Source organism: Macrotis lagotis, chromosome 8 (assembly GCF_037893015.1).
Source record: "Macrotis lagotis isolate mMagLag1 chromosome 8, bilby.v1.9.chrom.fasta, whole genome shotgun sequence".
NCBI lineage: Eukaryota > Metazoa > Chordata > Mammalia > Peramelemorphia > Peramelidae > Macrotis > Macrotis lagotis.
In genome coordinates, this window is record NC_133665.1 from 43,072,203 (window position 1) to 43,089,476 (window position 17,274).

The 17,274-nt window shown below is 39.2% G+C and overlaps 2 protein-coding genes and 1 pseudogene across 5 annotated transcripts in view; 1 reads left to right on the forward strand and 2 right to left on the reverse strand.

Annotated features, from left to right (window-relative positions):
* The window catches only part of CTNNAL1 (catenin alpha like 1), a 101,098-nt gene extending 94,297 nt beyond the window's left edge, over nucleotides 1-6,801 (reverse strand). Inside the window, exon 1 of one of the 2 annotated variants that reach the window (XM_074196753.1) lies at nucleotides 6,607-6,800. In XM_074196753.1, the coding sequence (XP_074052854.1) occupies nucleotides 6,607-6,729 (123 nt within the window). In that variant the 5' untranslated portion in view covers nucleotides 6,730-6,800. Of the gene's footprint in view, nucleotides 1-6,606 lie in introns of both variants that reach the window. The other variant, XM_074196754.1, reaches the window with a different exon arrangement.
* Nucleotides 1-17,274, forward strand: part of ABITRAM (actin binding transcription modulator) — a 181,352-nt gene that overhangs the window by 139,290 nt on the left and 24,788 nt on the right. The window lies entirely within an intron of this gene.
* On the reverse strand, nucleotides 9,327-9,933 carry LOC141494749 (CDGSH iron-sulfur domain-containing protein 1-like; annotated as a pseudogene).

The window sequence follows — 17,274 nt, forward strand, 5'->3', positions numbered from 1 at the left end:
TCAGAAATGGATACAATGTATGTATGTGGAGACAGAAATGGATACAATGTAACCCAAGTAGTATAGCACTACAGGATTTTTACCTCTTTAATCACAGATATCAAGCTTTGCACTTGGGAGACACTTGATAAATATTTGTTGAATTGAGTTGATGCAACCAAAGATTACATGTTTTCAATAAGCAATTGCCTTGGGGGCAGCTAGGTGGCATAGTGGATAAAGTACCGGCCTTGTAGTCAGGAGTACCTGGGTTCAAATCCAGTCTCAGACACTTAATAATGACCTAGCTGTGTGGCCTTGGGCAAGCCACTTAACCTTTGCCTTGCAAAAAAACCTAAAAAAAATAAGCAATTGCCTCAAACTTTTGATTCATATTAGACTTTTACAAAGTCAAATAAAAACCTTTGTCTCTTTTCCAACATGAATTGCTTTTACTGTAACAGCTGACAAAAATCAGCATTCATAGGATCTTGAGTTGGAAGGGACTTTACAACATCATCTAGTCCAAGGGGCAATAAATTATGGCCTAAGGATGAAATCTAATCCATAGCCTTTTTGGTATGTGGTTTTTACATTTTTAAACATAATAACACCTTATTTAAAATTGTAAAGAACCATTCTTACCTCATGGACCCACAAAAAAAAAGAGCAGTGGTTAACTCCTGATCTAGTACAACCATCTCATTTTGTAGAGGAGGAAATTAAGACCCAGAGAAGTAAAGTAACTGACCCCCAAATCCAATTCTCTTCAAAATGATTTTTAAAAATTTCAAACCTGAGTCAAAATTAGAAAGATTAAATTTGTCAGGGGCTAAAAACTAGATTCAAAACTCACTTGCAAAAAATACAGAATAGTTAGAAGAGAAATTTTGCTTGGCAGTAGTTCAAGTTAAATTTATCTGGGCTTTTTAGTTGACCACACAGTCAATACTGCCTAACATAAGATGTTGGTACTTTAAAAAAAGGTCATCTTAGTGTTCAGAGCACAGGAAGAAATATATCTACATTCTATCAATTTGATTGAGCAATAGGTGAAATACTATTTAATTATGGACACTACATTTAAAAATATTTTATATTTCCCTAGTTACATTTGGCAAGTTTTAACATTCATTTAAAAAAACTTGAGAGTACCAAATTTCTCTCTCCCTCTCTCACCTTCCCCCTCCCCTAGATAGTAAGCAATCTGTTACACATGTTCAATGATGCAAAACATATTACCATAATTAGTCATGTTGTGAAAAAAGACAGACCCAAAGGAAAAAAAGACATGAAAAGAATTACAGAAAGTGAAAAATAGTATGCTTTGATCTGCATTTAGAGAAACATTGACCAACTAAATTTCACTTTGGAAGGGTGACATGAAAGGAACAGTTGAAAGAACAAGGATATTTGGCTTGAGGAAGAGACACAAAAAAAATAAAGAGAAACAAGAGCTATAGTATCTAGCATGGTGTCTTCCTACATATGGCATTTAAGAAAAGAAAAGTTGGATTCAACTCCTTCTACTCATATATAATAGCTACACAATCCTGGGCAAATAGTTTAGCCTCTTGGTATCACATGCAATTTTCTATAAGTAATAGCAAAGAGAAGTTGCTAATGATCAGCATGGGTGAAGAGATTTTCTACATCAGAAATTCCTGAAAACACAAATTTTTGCAAAAATAAAAATAAAGCAAAAAGCTGACATGTATGTATACACACATAGATACATATTTGTGTATATATATGCATATATATGAATGCATATATACATATATGTGTGTGTGTGTATATATATATATATATATATATATATATATATATATATATATATATATATATACACACACATTATTTCCTTTGAGCCTTTGAGGTAGACAATTCTGTCTACAATTACAGTTATAGAAACTAACTATGGGTTAAGTAATTTACTTGGCCAGTATCAATGGCAGAATTTGTATTCAAGTCTTCCTGATTTCTTGGTGGACCCTCTATCCATTATGTGATACAGGTTCTCACAGAGACAGTATTCAATAAGTACTTGTTGAATGAATAGCTACCTTCAAATATCTGCAAGACTCTCATGGAGAAGGAAAGAATATTTAGTGTTACTCCAAAAAGGCAAAAATGGGATCAAGGGTGAAAGTTACAGAAAGTTGGGATAAGATTAGCAATTAGAACTGCCCAATAATGAAAAAGCTTCCCTAATAATTAGTTGCAAACCACTCCAGATCTTTGCCAATCCCTCCCCTCCCCCCTCAAAACCACCCCATAATCATCATAATCCATGGGGTCATAAAGAATTGCCTACAATTAAATGAGTGAAGAACAACAAATAATTAGTGAGCTTACTAAATGGAAATACTGAAGTAAAAGTTGTATAATCAACTGTTAGGAATGATACAGAAAAGATTCGTACTTTAGAGGGAGAGTTGGACCACTATAAACTTTGAGGACCTCTCCAGCTTTTAAGTTTCTATATTCTAAAATTTTCTATTTTCAAAGCCTATGTATATACTTGCAAAATGTTGATCCAACCAACATCATTTAAATTTATAGACCTTAATATGGTTTATACTTTATATCATATACTATTATTACTGTTAGAAATAAGATACAATAATAACATGCTAACCAGTTAAGTGTGCTGCTAGGAGAAGTGGGGGTGCTAAGGTATGGATTTCTTGAATTCAGGAGTTCTGAGCTGCCAGAGCTAAAATCATTTGGTGTCCACATTAATAAGCCTGGCACTAACATGGTAAGCTCCTCGGAGCTATGGCTTAGCAAAATGTCAAAGGGGTAAACAGGATGAGTTAGAAAAATAAAGCACTACACAGTTTTGGCATATCAGTGATAGAGAATACCATCTGTATCCATCGAAAGAATTGTGGAGTTTAAACAAAGACCAAAGTTATTACCTTTAATTTAAAAACACTGTATCTTATTATGTAATTTTGCTATCTCTTGTACTTTATTTTTCTTCCTTAAGGATATGATTTCTCTCTTATCACATTCAACTGAGATCAATGTATACCATGGAAACAATGAAAAGACTAACAGAATGCCTTCTGGGGGTGCGAAATTAGGGGAAAATTTGTAAAATTCAAAATAAATAAATGAAAAGAAAAATAGAGCACTAGTTTCTGAAAAAAAAAAAACTATTGGGACCAGGCCCACGAGTGGCTGTCCACGAGAGGTAAGATAGGGACATTCAGTCTCAAAATAATAACAATGGTGATAATAATATATACAAATAAACTAAACAAAACACACTGCAATGTGTTTTAAAGCAACATTCTTGCTTTCTAAATCATTGAAAAGTAGAAGAAAGTTTAATACTAGAAAGATTTTTCTATATCTTGAACCTGTTGTCACACTATGAAATATGAAGACCTGAGTTCAAATTTGACTCTTCCACTTACTCTTGTCTCCTGTTTACCCTTTCTGGGTCTTAGTTCCTCATCTAGAAAATAAGGGAATTGGACTAATTCCATTTCCAGTTCAAAGTCCTAAAATCCTAAGTCATATGCTGTGCTTATCCGACTGCTATTGCTATCTAGTAGAGTGACCTCTCTGAGGTTCTCTTTCCATCAAATAATAATGCTCCAAGTTTGGGGAGGTTAGGAAAGGAAAAAAAGGGGAATATTGCAAAGGTGCTTGGTTCTACTGGTGTTCTTACAACCCTGTTGAGTTTATTTTTCTGCCAAGACAAAGGAAAAGGGAGAACAAAACCTCTCTCTCTCTCTCTCTCTCTCTCTCTCTCTCTCTCTCTCTCTCTCTATATATATATATATATATATATATATATATATATCTTTTCCTTTCTTTTTCTTATTTTTTGTCAATAGATGAGCTGCCCCAAAATGGCTCTGGTCACAACAGCACCAGTTCTCACTTCACCTCTTTTTTCACACCACAGCTATCTCTTTCTCCCTGCCAAATGTAGTGCCAATATCATCCATCTCCTATGAGTTTTACTTCTCTCAATTCTGCATCAAAGTTTCAATTTCTTATTAGTCTCAAGTCTCTGTAAAAACTTATTTTAAGTTTAAATTTGGCCTGTCGAGGAATATATCTCCATTTTATAACATTGTTGCTGTAGTACTGCCTCCTATAATGTTTTGCCTAGGGTCCTATTTTCATGGAATCAATTCATGTCATTGGGTGGGGTGTACCTGTACCAACTTGTTCTAAGTCTTGTTTCTCTAACAGTACTGCTGCTCTTGTTTCTATCTTCTCTAGTTATAATCCTTCTTATATGGAATGCTAAAATAAATTTTCTTCAGATAACTGTTCTTATCAAATCACCTCCCTAATAATAAACCTGCAACAATAAACCTCCACTACTATTCTATCAATAACAAACTCCTCAGTTTAGTCTTAAAGTCTATGAACCAACAAGTCCTACTTTCCATTCCAATCTAATGTAAGTATTAAGTTATAGTTTATGAATAGAAAAGGTTTAAGGAGAGAAGTGGACAGGAGGAATAGAGAGAAAAAAAGTAAGAACCACAGAAGAGAGATTTCAAGATTTCAAAACTGAAGTTAGTGATAAAAGATGCTGAAAGGATGAGGATACCAAGGACAGCAAGTAAAAAATGTTAATAGGATATCCAAGTAAACTAAAAGGACAGTGTATAAAGTCTAGGCGGAAGATGTAAATTAAGGAGCAATAAAGGTATTTGGTATCAACTAAGTAAGCAAAATTAAAGGATAGGGATACCCACTAAGTTTAAAATGTCAAAGGGACATCCAAGTAGCCTAAAAAGGATAGCATGAAAGGGCTAGGTTGATGATGTAAATTAAGGAGCAAAGTATTTAGTATCTACTAAGTAAGCAGATACATTTTTGTTAAATTCCCCAAGGTACTGAGTGTGGAGGCAGATGAGAAAGGGACCCAAAACTAAGCCTAGGGAGTTCAAAGATAGTTTTTGAGTAGAAAGGAAAAAAAAACAAAGAAAGAGAGGTCAGGGAAATCTGAGAAGAATGGAGACAGCAGCATAACCTCTAGAAAGCTACAAGTCTAAAGAGTTTCAATAAACAAGGAATGACTATACTAGCAAAGGCAGAAGTGAGGTCAAGACACATGATTATGAATGAGATTTGGCCAAAAAGAAGTCATTAATGACTTGAGGCAGCTGTTTCAAAGATTTGGGGAGAAAGCCAAATTTACAGGAACAAGAAAAAAACAAGTATCAAACAGTAAACAAAACGTAGATAACTCGTCTGAGAAGATCAGAGGTTGAGAGAAATGGTATCTCCTTTGGTAAAGTCTACTAAATTACTTAAAACTTTTTTTTAGGGTTTTTTTTTGCAAGGCAGATAGGGTTAAGTGGGTTGCCCAAGGCCAGGTAGATAATTAAGTGTCTGAGACCGGATTTGAACCCAGGTACTTCTAACTCCAAGGCCCGTGCTTTATCCACTACACCACCTAGCCACCCCTAAAACTTTTTAAAACTTAGTATGAGGGAATGGCTAAGTGGAGCAGTGGATAGGGGACCGGCCCTGGGGTCAGGAGTACCTGAGTTCAAATCCGGTCTCAGACACTTAATAAGTACCTAGCTGTGTGGCCTTGGGCAAGACAGTTAACCCCATTGCCTTGTAAAAAAAAAGTAATTTAAAAAAACAAGAAATTTAGTATGATAAAGTTAAATTTGGACTGCTACACAGAACTGAATTATTCCGAATAGTCCGAGCCCATAAGCGACCTCCAAGACGAGAACCAAGGTGGTGTTTTGTTTTGTTTCGATAATCAGCAAAAAAAAGGGCCACCGGTATTCTTAAATTTGCATTTTTAAACCTCTCGGCTGTTTTCTCCGTAATCTCAATCTCCTTTTTAAAGCTCAGTCCCAAGAACGCGTCTCCACTTCAGGACGCGCTCAAGTAAGTCCCCGCACGCGCTTCCACGCAGACAGCTCAGGGCCCCCCCCCCCCCGAGGCTGCAGGGGTTGCCCCCCCCCCGAGGCTTCAGGGGCTGGACCCCCCCAGGCTGCAGGGGCTGTCCCCCCCAGGCTGCAGGGGCTGCCCCCCAGGCTGCAGGGCTGCCCCCCCCCGAGGCTACACGGGCTGCCCCCCCAGGCTGCAGGGACTGTCCCCCCCCAGGCTGCAGGGGCTGCCCCCCAGGCTGCAGGGCTGCCCCCCCCGAGGCTACACGGGCTGCCCCCCCAGGCTGCAGGGCTGCCCCCCCCCCGAGGCTACACGGGCTGCCCCCCCAGGCTGCAGGCTGCAGGGACTGCCCCCCCCAGGGCTGCCCCCCCCGAGGCTACACGGGCTGCCCCCCCAGGCTGCAGGGACTGTCCCCCCCAGGCTGCAGGGGCTGGGCCCCCCCGCGGCGCCGTCCCGGGGCAGCTCCTTGGCGCGTCTCGGCTCGCGCCCGGCCGCCTGCCCTCCGGGCACACAAAGAGCCGCCGCGGAGCCAGGCTTGGCCCCCGCCTCCGCCCGGGCAGCGGCCCCGGCCCCGCCTCCGCCCGGAGCCCCACAGGAAACTTCGGGGCTCGCGGCGCCCGGCCCCTCCCCCACGCCCTCAGCCCGGTTCTCGGAAACCGTTAAGGGGCCGAGGGGGCGGGACGGGCAGGAGTCACGCGTGTGGTGGCAGCCGCGGCGCCCGCGGCGCGGGCTTACCTGCGACACCAGCGGGAGGAGGGTCTGCTCCACCGAGCGAGTTTGGATCTCCAGTCCGGAGTCCGGGGAGCGGAGCGCGGAGCCCCCCGGGCCGCCGCCGCCGCCGCCGGGAGAAGTGGCCATGGTGCCCGCGCGCCGGAGCAGGGGCGGAGCAGGCCGGAGCGCTGCCCGAGCCGCCACACTCCGGCCCGGCCCGGCCGTCACCCCCGCCGCCGCGCCCCGCCCCGCCCCGCCCCCCGCCGCGGGGAGGGGCCGCGCCCCCGGGAGGGGCGAGCAGAGCCCTCCCTCCCCTCTCCGCCGCCGCCGCGTGGCCCCGGCTCTACCAGCTCCGAGGCCCCGCAGGCAGCGCGCCGCGGAGGCGTTGGGGTCCCGGGGCACCCAGGGGCGCACCTGGACCGACTGCCGGGCCAGAGCCCCCCCTGGGGTGGGCCCCAGAGCCCAGGCAGCGGAGGCCGGGGAGCCTTTACCCCGTCGGGGCCAAGTTCTACCTGCCAAGGAATGCCTTTGGGGGCCCCTTTTCATTTATTCCTGTGGAAATCCTAGCCCCCGGCTTCCCGAATACCTCTGCCAGTCACACCCTGTCTGATTCACTCATCCGGCGGGCTTGGGGAGGCCGGGGGAAGACACAGAGAAAGTTCTGCAAACTGTGTCTAACTCGATCCAAGTCCTGTGAACTCTCTGCCCATCCTCGTTAAGGGGTCAGACCTGGAAAAGAGGAATCGGTTTCTTATGAGTGGGGGAGAGGGGCTCCCCTTTAACTTCTAGTGTTCCCTGTTGCGTTGTGGAGAAGTAGCTAGATGGTTCTGGGCATAGATAGAGCACAGGATCTGGAATCAGGAAGACCTGAATTCAAATATTTCCTCAAGCGCTTATTAGCTCTGAAACCGGGTGAGACGCGGGGCGAGTCCCTTAACCTCTTGCAATCTGTTTCTTCATCTGTAAAATCGAAATAGGGCAGCTAGATGGGGCAGGGGATAGAGCACTGGTCATCGAGTCAGGAGGACAGGAGTTCTAATTCAGTCTCAGTGACCTTGGGCAAGTCAGTTAACCTGGATTGCCTCACATACAGGGTCTGGCCACTGGATCCAGATGACTCCGGAAAGTAAAGTGAAGCAGCACCCCCTCATTCAAATCCAATTCATGTGCTTATCATGGTACCACCTCCTTGATGGTGTGGTCTTCTTCGGGAATGAAGGACAAACATTATTATTATTTATTATTATTTATTTTAAAAATTGTTATTGAAGGCAATGGGTTTAAGGGATTTGCCCAAGGCCACACAGCAAGGTAATTATTAAGTGTCTGAGGTTGGATTTGAACTCGGCTCCTGCTGATTCCAGGGCTGGCGCTCTATCCACTATGCCACCTAAACATTATTATTATTGTTAGATAATTCTTATATTTATTTATTTATTTTTGAATTTTACAATTTTTCCCCTAATCTTGCTTCTCTCCCCCCACCCCCACAGAAAGTGGTCTAATAGTCTTTACAGCAATGAGATAATTCTTGCAAACATCTTGCTACTGGTTGTGAACAGCAATCTAACTGAGACATTTTGATTTAGTAAATAATTTTAAACTCTCAAGTCAGTCAGTTATAGAACCAGTCTCTTTTAGGTTCATACACACACACACACACACACACACACACATATATATATATATATATATATATATATATATATATATATATATATATATATGTAGTTTTGTTCTGTCTTCCTACTACTGAGAACACAAGAAAAACAAAAGTTATTACAAATATATAGTCAAAGCAAATTTCTACATTGACTAAGTCGAAAAAATTATATTCTCAGTCCTTCAGTCCTGATAGAGAGCTATCAGGAGATATGTGGCATGTTTCTTTATTAGACCTCTGGAATCTTTGTTGGTCATTTCATTGCTAAGAGTTTAGCCCAATAGTATTCCATCCTATTTAAATATCTACCTTGTTTATTCTTTCCACAGTGTGTGGGCACCCTCTCTTCCTGTTCTTTCCTACCTCAAAAAGAGCTGCAAATATTTTTGTACATCCTTAGAGTTCATTTTATTTAGAGTGACTCCCTTAATTTGCCCTTCCTCCTTTTAATTTCTTTATCCTGTTTACCCTTTTACTCTTATTTTCTTATTTTTGTTTTCTTGTTTAATAAAATGCATTTCACCAATGCTTTGCCATCCAGTTGTATTCTTCTTTTGCTCATGATTGTGAAGTTCATTATGTCTCAGCCACCTCCCTACTTGTTTGTATAACTATCTACATATGAACCTTGATTAAGTGACATAATTTCTCCTAATCTTCCTTCTCCCCCATCTCAGTGTATTTCTCTTCCCCCTCTTTTTATTCTTTTCTTAAAATTATCAAGATTTAACTACTTCCAAGCCTTATCTAATTGGATTGCCTGTATGAGTCCTGATGATGATGATATGGATCAGAGGGGATTCATACGTCTCCCTATATCTGATGTAAGCAGTTTATGCTTTATTAGCCCTTTATCATTGTTCATTCATCTTCACTTTTTATGTTCCTCTTAATTCCTATATTTGAACTTCAAAGTTTCTCCTCAGCTCTGGTCTTGTAATCAGAAATGCTTGAAAGTCTTATGTTTCATTAAAAATTCAACTTCCCTCTCCCCTCCCCCAGTATTATACTCAGTTTTGCTGCATAGGTACTTTTTTTTTTTTTGATTTTGAAAATAATTTAATATATTAACATCAACATACAGATTCAAGGATATCCTGTCATTATTTAAAATTTCAAGAAACTGATGAATACAATCCCTACAAGACAGAAAAAAACCTCAAAAGCCAGGAGGGTTCTTTACAGTGAGTGTCACCAAGGTGTTGGACAAGTAGTGAGGCAGAAGGCACAGAAATGAAAGCCTTAGCTTACACGAGACCACACTGAGAACCCAGGGGAGAAAGGGGACTGGACAGAAGTAATAGAATTCCTTGTATAACAATCAGCAACATGAGGACAAATCAATCCACACTGTCCACCGATTACACCTCTTTTTTCTTGATGATCAGAGGTCCTACATTGTCACCAGTTTCTTCATTGTGCTTTGTATGGGCTCCATCGCAGAATGGGAACTTCTTGGACCTCCAACAGTGGCAATATACAGCTTTGTCTCCCAAGTCTTCCATGTCAAATGCATGGACAATCTTGGGGTTGTCTTTTTGGATGGTGAGGTTGACCATGGAACTGAAGCGCTTTTCTTTCACCAAAAACCTTTTGTAAGCCAGGTACCCCACCACAGCAGTCCCAGCAGCCAGGGCCACAGCTGCAATGTAATGCGCTCACACAGAGAGGTTGGAATGCAGGCCCATGGCGGCGCAGCGCGCGCGGCCCATAGGTACTTCTTGACTGTAAGCTCATGTCTTTTGCCATCTAGAGTATCATATTTATTTTAATTTTATTTTTTCCAATTACATATACAGTTTTCATTTTCTAAGATTTTGAGCTCCACATTTTTCTACCTTCTCTTCCCTTTCCCTTCCTTATGATAGCGAGGAATCTAATATAGTTTATACATGTACGATCATGTTAAACACATTTCCATATTATATTTTGAAAGAAGAATTGGAAGAAAATGGGAAAAAATGATGAAAGCCAAACCCCCCCCACAAAACCAGTATTTAAAAAGTAAAAATAGTATACTTTGCTCTGCATTCAAACTCCATAGTTCTTTCTCTGAATGTGAATGATGTTTTTCCATCACAAGTCCTTTAGAATTATCTTTGGGCATTTGCACTGCATAAAGAACAAAATTTATCATGGTTGATCATCAGGCAATGTTGCTGTTAATATGTGTAATGTTCTCCTGGTTCTGTTCACTTCACTCAGCATCAGCACATAAATCTGTCAAGGTTTTTCTAAAATCCACCTATTCATGATTTCTCATAGAACAATAGTTGGAATATCATATTTCAAGTTCTCTACTTGGTGGCTGATAAATCATATGTCATCTCTATCAAGTGTCATCAAGTACTGATTCCTCAGTACTTGAATACTTTTTTCTGACTGCAGTAGTTTTCACTGACCTAGAAGCTCTGAGTTTTGGCTGTTGTTATTTTGGTATTTCAGGAGTTGACTGATGGATTCTTTCTATTTTTTTTTTTTTTTTTTTTGCCCTCTGGTCCAAGAGATCTGAGCAGTTATCTTCTAAGACTTCTTGAAACATGATGTCTGGGACCCCCCCCACCCCTCATAGTCATGACATTAAGATAGTTCAAAGATTCTTAAAATTTTTCTCCTTGATCTTCTCCTCAGGTTTTTACCATGAGATAACATATTTTCTTTATTTTTTCCTCAATATTTTGAGTTTGTTTTAGTTTTGACTTTAGATTTTGGGATTTTGAATTCTTGTTGCCTCATGTACTTAATGACTTCTTTTTGGTCCATTTTAATTTTGAGGGAATTTATGGCTTGGTTAACCTTTTTTTTTAACTTCTTGTGCCATGTTTTCCAATTCTTTTATAACTTTCATTTTGTCACCTCAAGTGCTTCCATTCCATTTAAATAAAAATATTTAACATTTATATAAAATGTTTGAAGTGTGTGGGTAAGAGCTCACTATACCACTTCCTATCACTCTACCCTGAATTATGGTATCTTAAAGTTGGAAGGATTCATTGAATTCATGTAATTCAACTTTAGCACCAACTATGTAGTGCAATGGGTAGAATATTGGACCCAAAGTTAGGAATATATAAAAACATTTAAAAATTCTTGCTTCATTTCTTCTAGGAATTCTAGTTGAGTTTATGCTCAAGCTGTGTTTTACTCTGAGGCATTGCTTATAGATATTTTGAAGTCATTCTTTTCTTCTCTATTTGTAACTTGAGCATTTCTGCCATCATAATAGTTCATTATGTTAGCATTCTTTTTTTTTTAATACATTCTTCCAAATTGCTTCATGTCTTCAGACTTGATATTAGTGTCCCCTTTCTGGAGAGATGACCTTGTCTGGTCTTATTGTAGTTTTCTTGGAGTATTGAATATTGTGTTATTCCAGGGTCTCATAGAGAGGCTGGGGACCTACAAACTTTCAGTGCTTCCAAAGTCTAGATCAAAAACTGTTGTCTTTTCTCCTGGATCTGAACTCTACGAGTTCCTCTGCCGGGTTTGAATTTGTACAAGAGTAGACTGCTACTGGACTTTATCCCTATTAGCCACCTGGAGAGTTTTCTTGGTTTCCAGTGGCAAAATTGTAGATTTCTCTTTGGTCTGAAATTCCTGACTTGATAATTCTTCTGCATTCTGGATTAGGAGCTGAGATGAGAACAGATTCTACTCTTAAATCAGAGGTCTTGGCCATACTCCTGCTGCTACTGCTGTTGGCTTCTGAACTTCTTTCCTCATCACACTGTCAAATGCCTTCCTCCCTAGAAATGCCATTCCCCTATGCAGGTCCCCTTCTCAATCTACTTTGGGTCTCTTTTTTTGTGACCTAAAACTAGGCAATAGACAAAGCAAGCAAGTTTGTACCTGTCTCCTTTTCTGTGCTAAGAATAGGTCTAGAAGTGCCTGGGTTGAGTCTGAATTCTCTACTTACTCTGGTAAGGAGGCAGAGCCTCTCCTTAGGCACTGAAGTGCTCATGTGGCAAAGCTCCTAGCCCATCTTGTTTGCAGAACTCCTTTTTTGTTTCCTTATGACAAACTGAATTGTATAAATGATTAACTATGACTTTTTCCATATTTCCTTATCAAGATTTGTTCTGGTATTTTCTAGAGAAAGTTTGGCGAAGTTTGTGGGTAAGAGCTCACTATACCACTTTCATTCTACCCTGTAAGATCCATTGAATTCATCTAATCCAACTTTAGCTTCAACTATGACTGAATGACTGATTGACAATAACAACAAAAAAAATCCAATCTTAAACAGAATACAGAAATCCTTTCTATAGCATCCATGATAAATGTTTAACTAACCTCTGCTTAAATAACTCTAGTCAATTAGAATTTTCTAAAGAAGTAACCTTTTCCATTATTGAATAGCTCTAGTTAAAAAATTATAAGAAATAATTAAGCTGAAATCTTCCTTGCACTTTTTATTCAGAGGCACTATTTTGATAACTAAAGCAAAGGAGAACAAAGCTATCTCCACTCTTTTTACATGAAGACAGATATTATGTTTTCAGGTTAAACCATTCCAATTCTTTTAATCATTCTTCATGGATGATGGTTTCCAGACCCCCTTACTACCTATACATACTTGCTTGCATTACAATTTATTAATGTCTCTCTCAAAATGTTGTTTCCACAAATTAAACAAAATTGGATACAACTCTCCAGAAATATTCTGATCAATGAAGAATACAGTAAGACTACTATAATTTTCTTGGTATCTGGATAACATATATTCCACTATTTTGTTAACTTTTAAAGCTGATGATGCATAAAATTAGCTCAAATGAAGTATATACTCAACCAAAACCTCTTTTTTATATATAATATTTTATTTTTTCCAATTACATGTAAAGATAGCTTTCAATATTCATTTTTATAAGATTTTGTGTTCAAATTTTTCTCCCTCCCTCCCCTCTGATCTCTCCAAGGCAGTAAACAATCTGATATAGGTTATTATATGTATAATCATGTTAAACATATTTTTTATATTAATCAACTTGTTAAAGAAGATTCAGAACAAAAGAAAAACTCAAGAAAAAGAAAAAATCACCCCCCCCCAAAAAAGGTGAAAATAGTATTTGATTTGCATTCAGAACTATAGCTCTTTCTGTAGATGTGGGTAGTATATTCCATCATGAGTCCTTTGGAGTCTTGGATTATTCTATTGCTAAGAAGTGCTAAGTCTTCATAATTATCATACAGTGTTACTGTTATTGTATACATTGTTCTCCTGGTTCTGTTCACTTCTCTTATCAATAAGTCTAAGTTTTTCTGAAATCTACCATCTCATCATTTCTTACAGCACAATAATATTCCATTATATTAATATACTACAACATGTTCAGCCGTTCCCCAATCTATGGACGTTTCCTCAATTTCTAATTCTTTGTTACCATAAAAAGAGCTGCTATAAATATTACTGTGCAAATTGATTCATTTTCTTTTTTTTAAAGATCTCTTTGGGATAAAAACCTAGTAGTAATTTTGCAGAATTAAGAGTATGCACAATTTTTTAGCCCTTTAAACTTATCAAACAAAAATTCTTGCTCCTTTTTAAATGAATTAAATACTGTTTGTATTGTAATATGCAGTTTAGTTAATATAAAAAAAGAGCAAGACAAAGTCCTTGCCCTCAAAAAAACCTTACTGTGTTGTTGAGGAAACAAGAATCACCCAATAACAATTCAATATTGCGTGTATGTGTGTGTGTGTGTGTGTGTGTGTGTGTGTGTGTGACTAAATTGTAGGGTTCTATATTGAATTCAGAGAAAGAAATAATCAGTACAGACTAGAGTCAGAAAGCATTTAATACAAGAGACAGGATTTGAATTAGACTTCAAGTCAACAAGTATTTAGTGTTTACTATGTACTAGCACTACTAAACCTTGGGAAATACAAAAATAAGCCAAAAAAAAGACAATCCCTACCTGCAAGTAGCCTGCATTTTAATGGAGGAAGATTACACATAAAAAGAAGCTGAAAAGCAAGGCAGGTGGTGGTGCTGGTAGTTAGTGGTGGTGGTGGTGGTGATGGTGATGGTGCTGATGGTGGAGGTGATACTAGTTGTGGTGGTGATGGAGGTGGAGGTGGAGGTGGTGTTGATTCTGGTGGTGGTAGAGAGAAGGTACCAGTGGAGGAGTAGAGAAGTCCAGAGTACATATCAGAGCTGCAAGAGAAGTGGAGTGAGCATGGTTGGGCTAGGCATTTCCTCAAAATGGAGGTGGTCCTGGGAGAAACTTGCCAATCAGAGTTGGGGGCCACAGGAATGGAGGGATCTTCATGGGTGAGAAGGTTATAGAGTAGCAGCACATCACAAGATGAGACCTGCTAATACATAGAGGGAAAGTTCAGAGAGAAAAGCAGAGCTAGGAGAGGAGTAAATTATATCTTGAACTACAGGTAAGGATTTTTATAGAAGGTATTTCATGGACAGAAATTGATGTGGGTGATGAGGAAACTTGTTACAGGAACAGAGGATTATGTCAGGAAGAAGAGTTTGGACTTAATCCTGTAAGTAACTGGAAGCCATCATGGTTCTTTGAGCAGTGGACAGAACCATAGCCTGAGGGTTCACAGTAAGCTGTGTAAAATTGTATTTCCCATGTTGTCCATAAATCTCATTACTCACCTGTGTAATATTTTGTATTCTCATAAATCTTTATCACTAGTAGTTAATTTTTTTTCCTTAAGAGTTGTCATTCTGACAAGTTAATAAGGGTTATGCCTCTAGAGTTAGAAAGGATCTCAGATTCCCTCCTGTCTGTCCCCTGCTAATTTTATAGATAAAACTGAGGTCTGTGTCCAATGTCACAGAATTTGAACCTAGGCTTTCTAATTCCCAAACCAAAATTCTTTCTACTGTTTCACATAAGGGAAAGGATTATGTATAATCTGAACTACACCTTATATCTTATGTCACAACATTATTGCTTTATTTTATTTTTATCTCCTCTACAAGACAGCAGTTTCCTTTTGGTTGGTCTCCCTATCTTAAGTCTATCTCCACCTCAGTCCCTTCTCCATTCATCTATCAAAAATGATCTTCCTAAATCATAGATCTGATCATGTCTGTCCTTCTCCCTAGTCCATTCAATAAGTTCCAGTGGCACCCTAACATCCTCAAAATATTAATTTAAAAATATTCTGCTTGACTTTTAAAGCCCATTGATAATCTGGCCCTGTTTTTACCTTTCTAGTTTTCTCTTCTCTTACTCCTCTCCATATATTCTATAATCCAGTGACATTGGTCTCCTTGCTCCCTTCCACATGATACCCTATCTCCTTACTACCTGTATTTTCATTGACTATCCCTCATGCCTGGAATTTTCTCCCTTCTCATCTTCTTGTTTCTTTGATCCTTCAAGTCTTACCTAAAATTCCCTTTTTTTCAAGTAACCTTTCCTAATTCCCTTTATGATCTCCTCTGTTAGATCTTGAGCTTCTTGAGAGCAGGGACTGTTTGGCCTTTGTCAGCCCCCACTTAGCATTGTCCCTGGTCCATAGTCAACACTTAATTTGTTAGTTTGTTGAACTTAACAATTTAATAACTTAACAATTTGTTAATTTGAGTTGAGGGAAGGTACTATGTCTTCTTTTTTTAAAAAAACTATAATTATATACCTCTTCCACAACCAGAACAACATATTCCCTTGAGAAGTATGAGGGAACTTATTCAGCTACAATGTTTTCTTAACTTAGTAAAATAAAGCAACCAACAAACCAACAAATATTTTATTAAGTACTTACTATATACCAACCACAAGAAATACAAAAACAAAAATGAAACAGTTGCTACCATTAGGAACATAGTTGTTCAATCATGACCAATTTTTTGAGACCCCATGTGTCATAGGGTTTTCTTGGCAAGGACACTAGAGTGGTTTGCCATTTCCTTCTATGGCTCATTTTACAGATGAGAAAACTTGAGGCAAATAGGGTTAAGTTACCTGCCCAGGGTCACATAGTAAGAACCAGAAGCCACATTGAACATGTCTTCCTGACTCCAGCCCCAGTATTCTATCCACTGTGCCATCTAGCTGCCTCAAGGAAAATATTATATCCTATCATAAGGAGCCTTTTTAAGGTATTCCACTGAAGAGCCATTAAGTTATAGATATTGAAAAACTGATCTGTTCAAGTAGATTTAAAATATTCAGAGGAAAAGCAAAAATCAAGACCTTTTTAAGAACAGGCCTCAGAGGAGCAGTTAGGTGGTTCAGTAGATAAGAGCACTGACCCTGGAGTCAGGAGACCTGAGTTCAAATCCGACCTCAGACACTTAATACTCACTTAACTGTGTGACCTTGGGTAAGTCACTTAATCCCACTACCTTGCAAAAAAGGGGTCTCAGTTTCCATATCTGTAAAATGAGAGGGTTGTATCAAATGATTTCTTGTGTACTTTTTATCTATGATTTTATGATTTTTATGTTCATGTGATAGGAGTTAAAATTAGAAGAAGATCTCTGGTAAAGTCTAACTTTTAAAAAGGCAAAGCTTATTAAAGGAATTATTCTCACTGTAAATTATTCTTTGATGAAAAATGAGCTGTTTGACAGGGAAGGATGGTTGCCAGAGTAACCTTTTCCTGATTGAAAAAATGTCATTGTGGACTTTACACAGACCCAGAGGAGGTTATATGAAATAATCTTTCTCTATTTCTGTTTGGTTATGAAGAGGAAAATATTAATAATAGTGACAACAATACTTATCATGTGCCCAGCTCTATTTGAAATGCTTTGCAATCTATCTCATTTGATCCTCACAACAACCCTGCTGTTATGATACTTATTTTCTAAAAAATGTATTTATTTTAGGCAATGGAGTTAAGTGACTTGCCCAAGGTCACACAGCTAGGTAATTAAGTGTCTGAGGCTGGATTTGAACTCAGGTCTTCCTGACTTCAGGACTGGTATGCTATCTACCGTGCCACCTAGCTGCCCTAAAGATACCTATTTTACAGATGAGGAAACTGAAGTAGCAACCTGAGGTTCAAAAAGAGATTCCTTAATTCCATACAATTTGACAAACATCTACTAT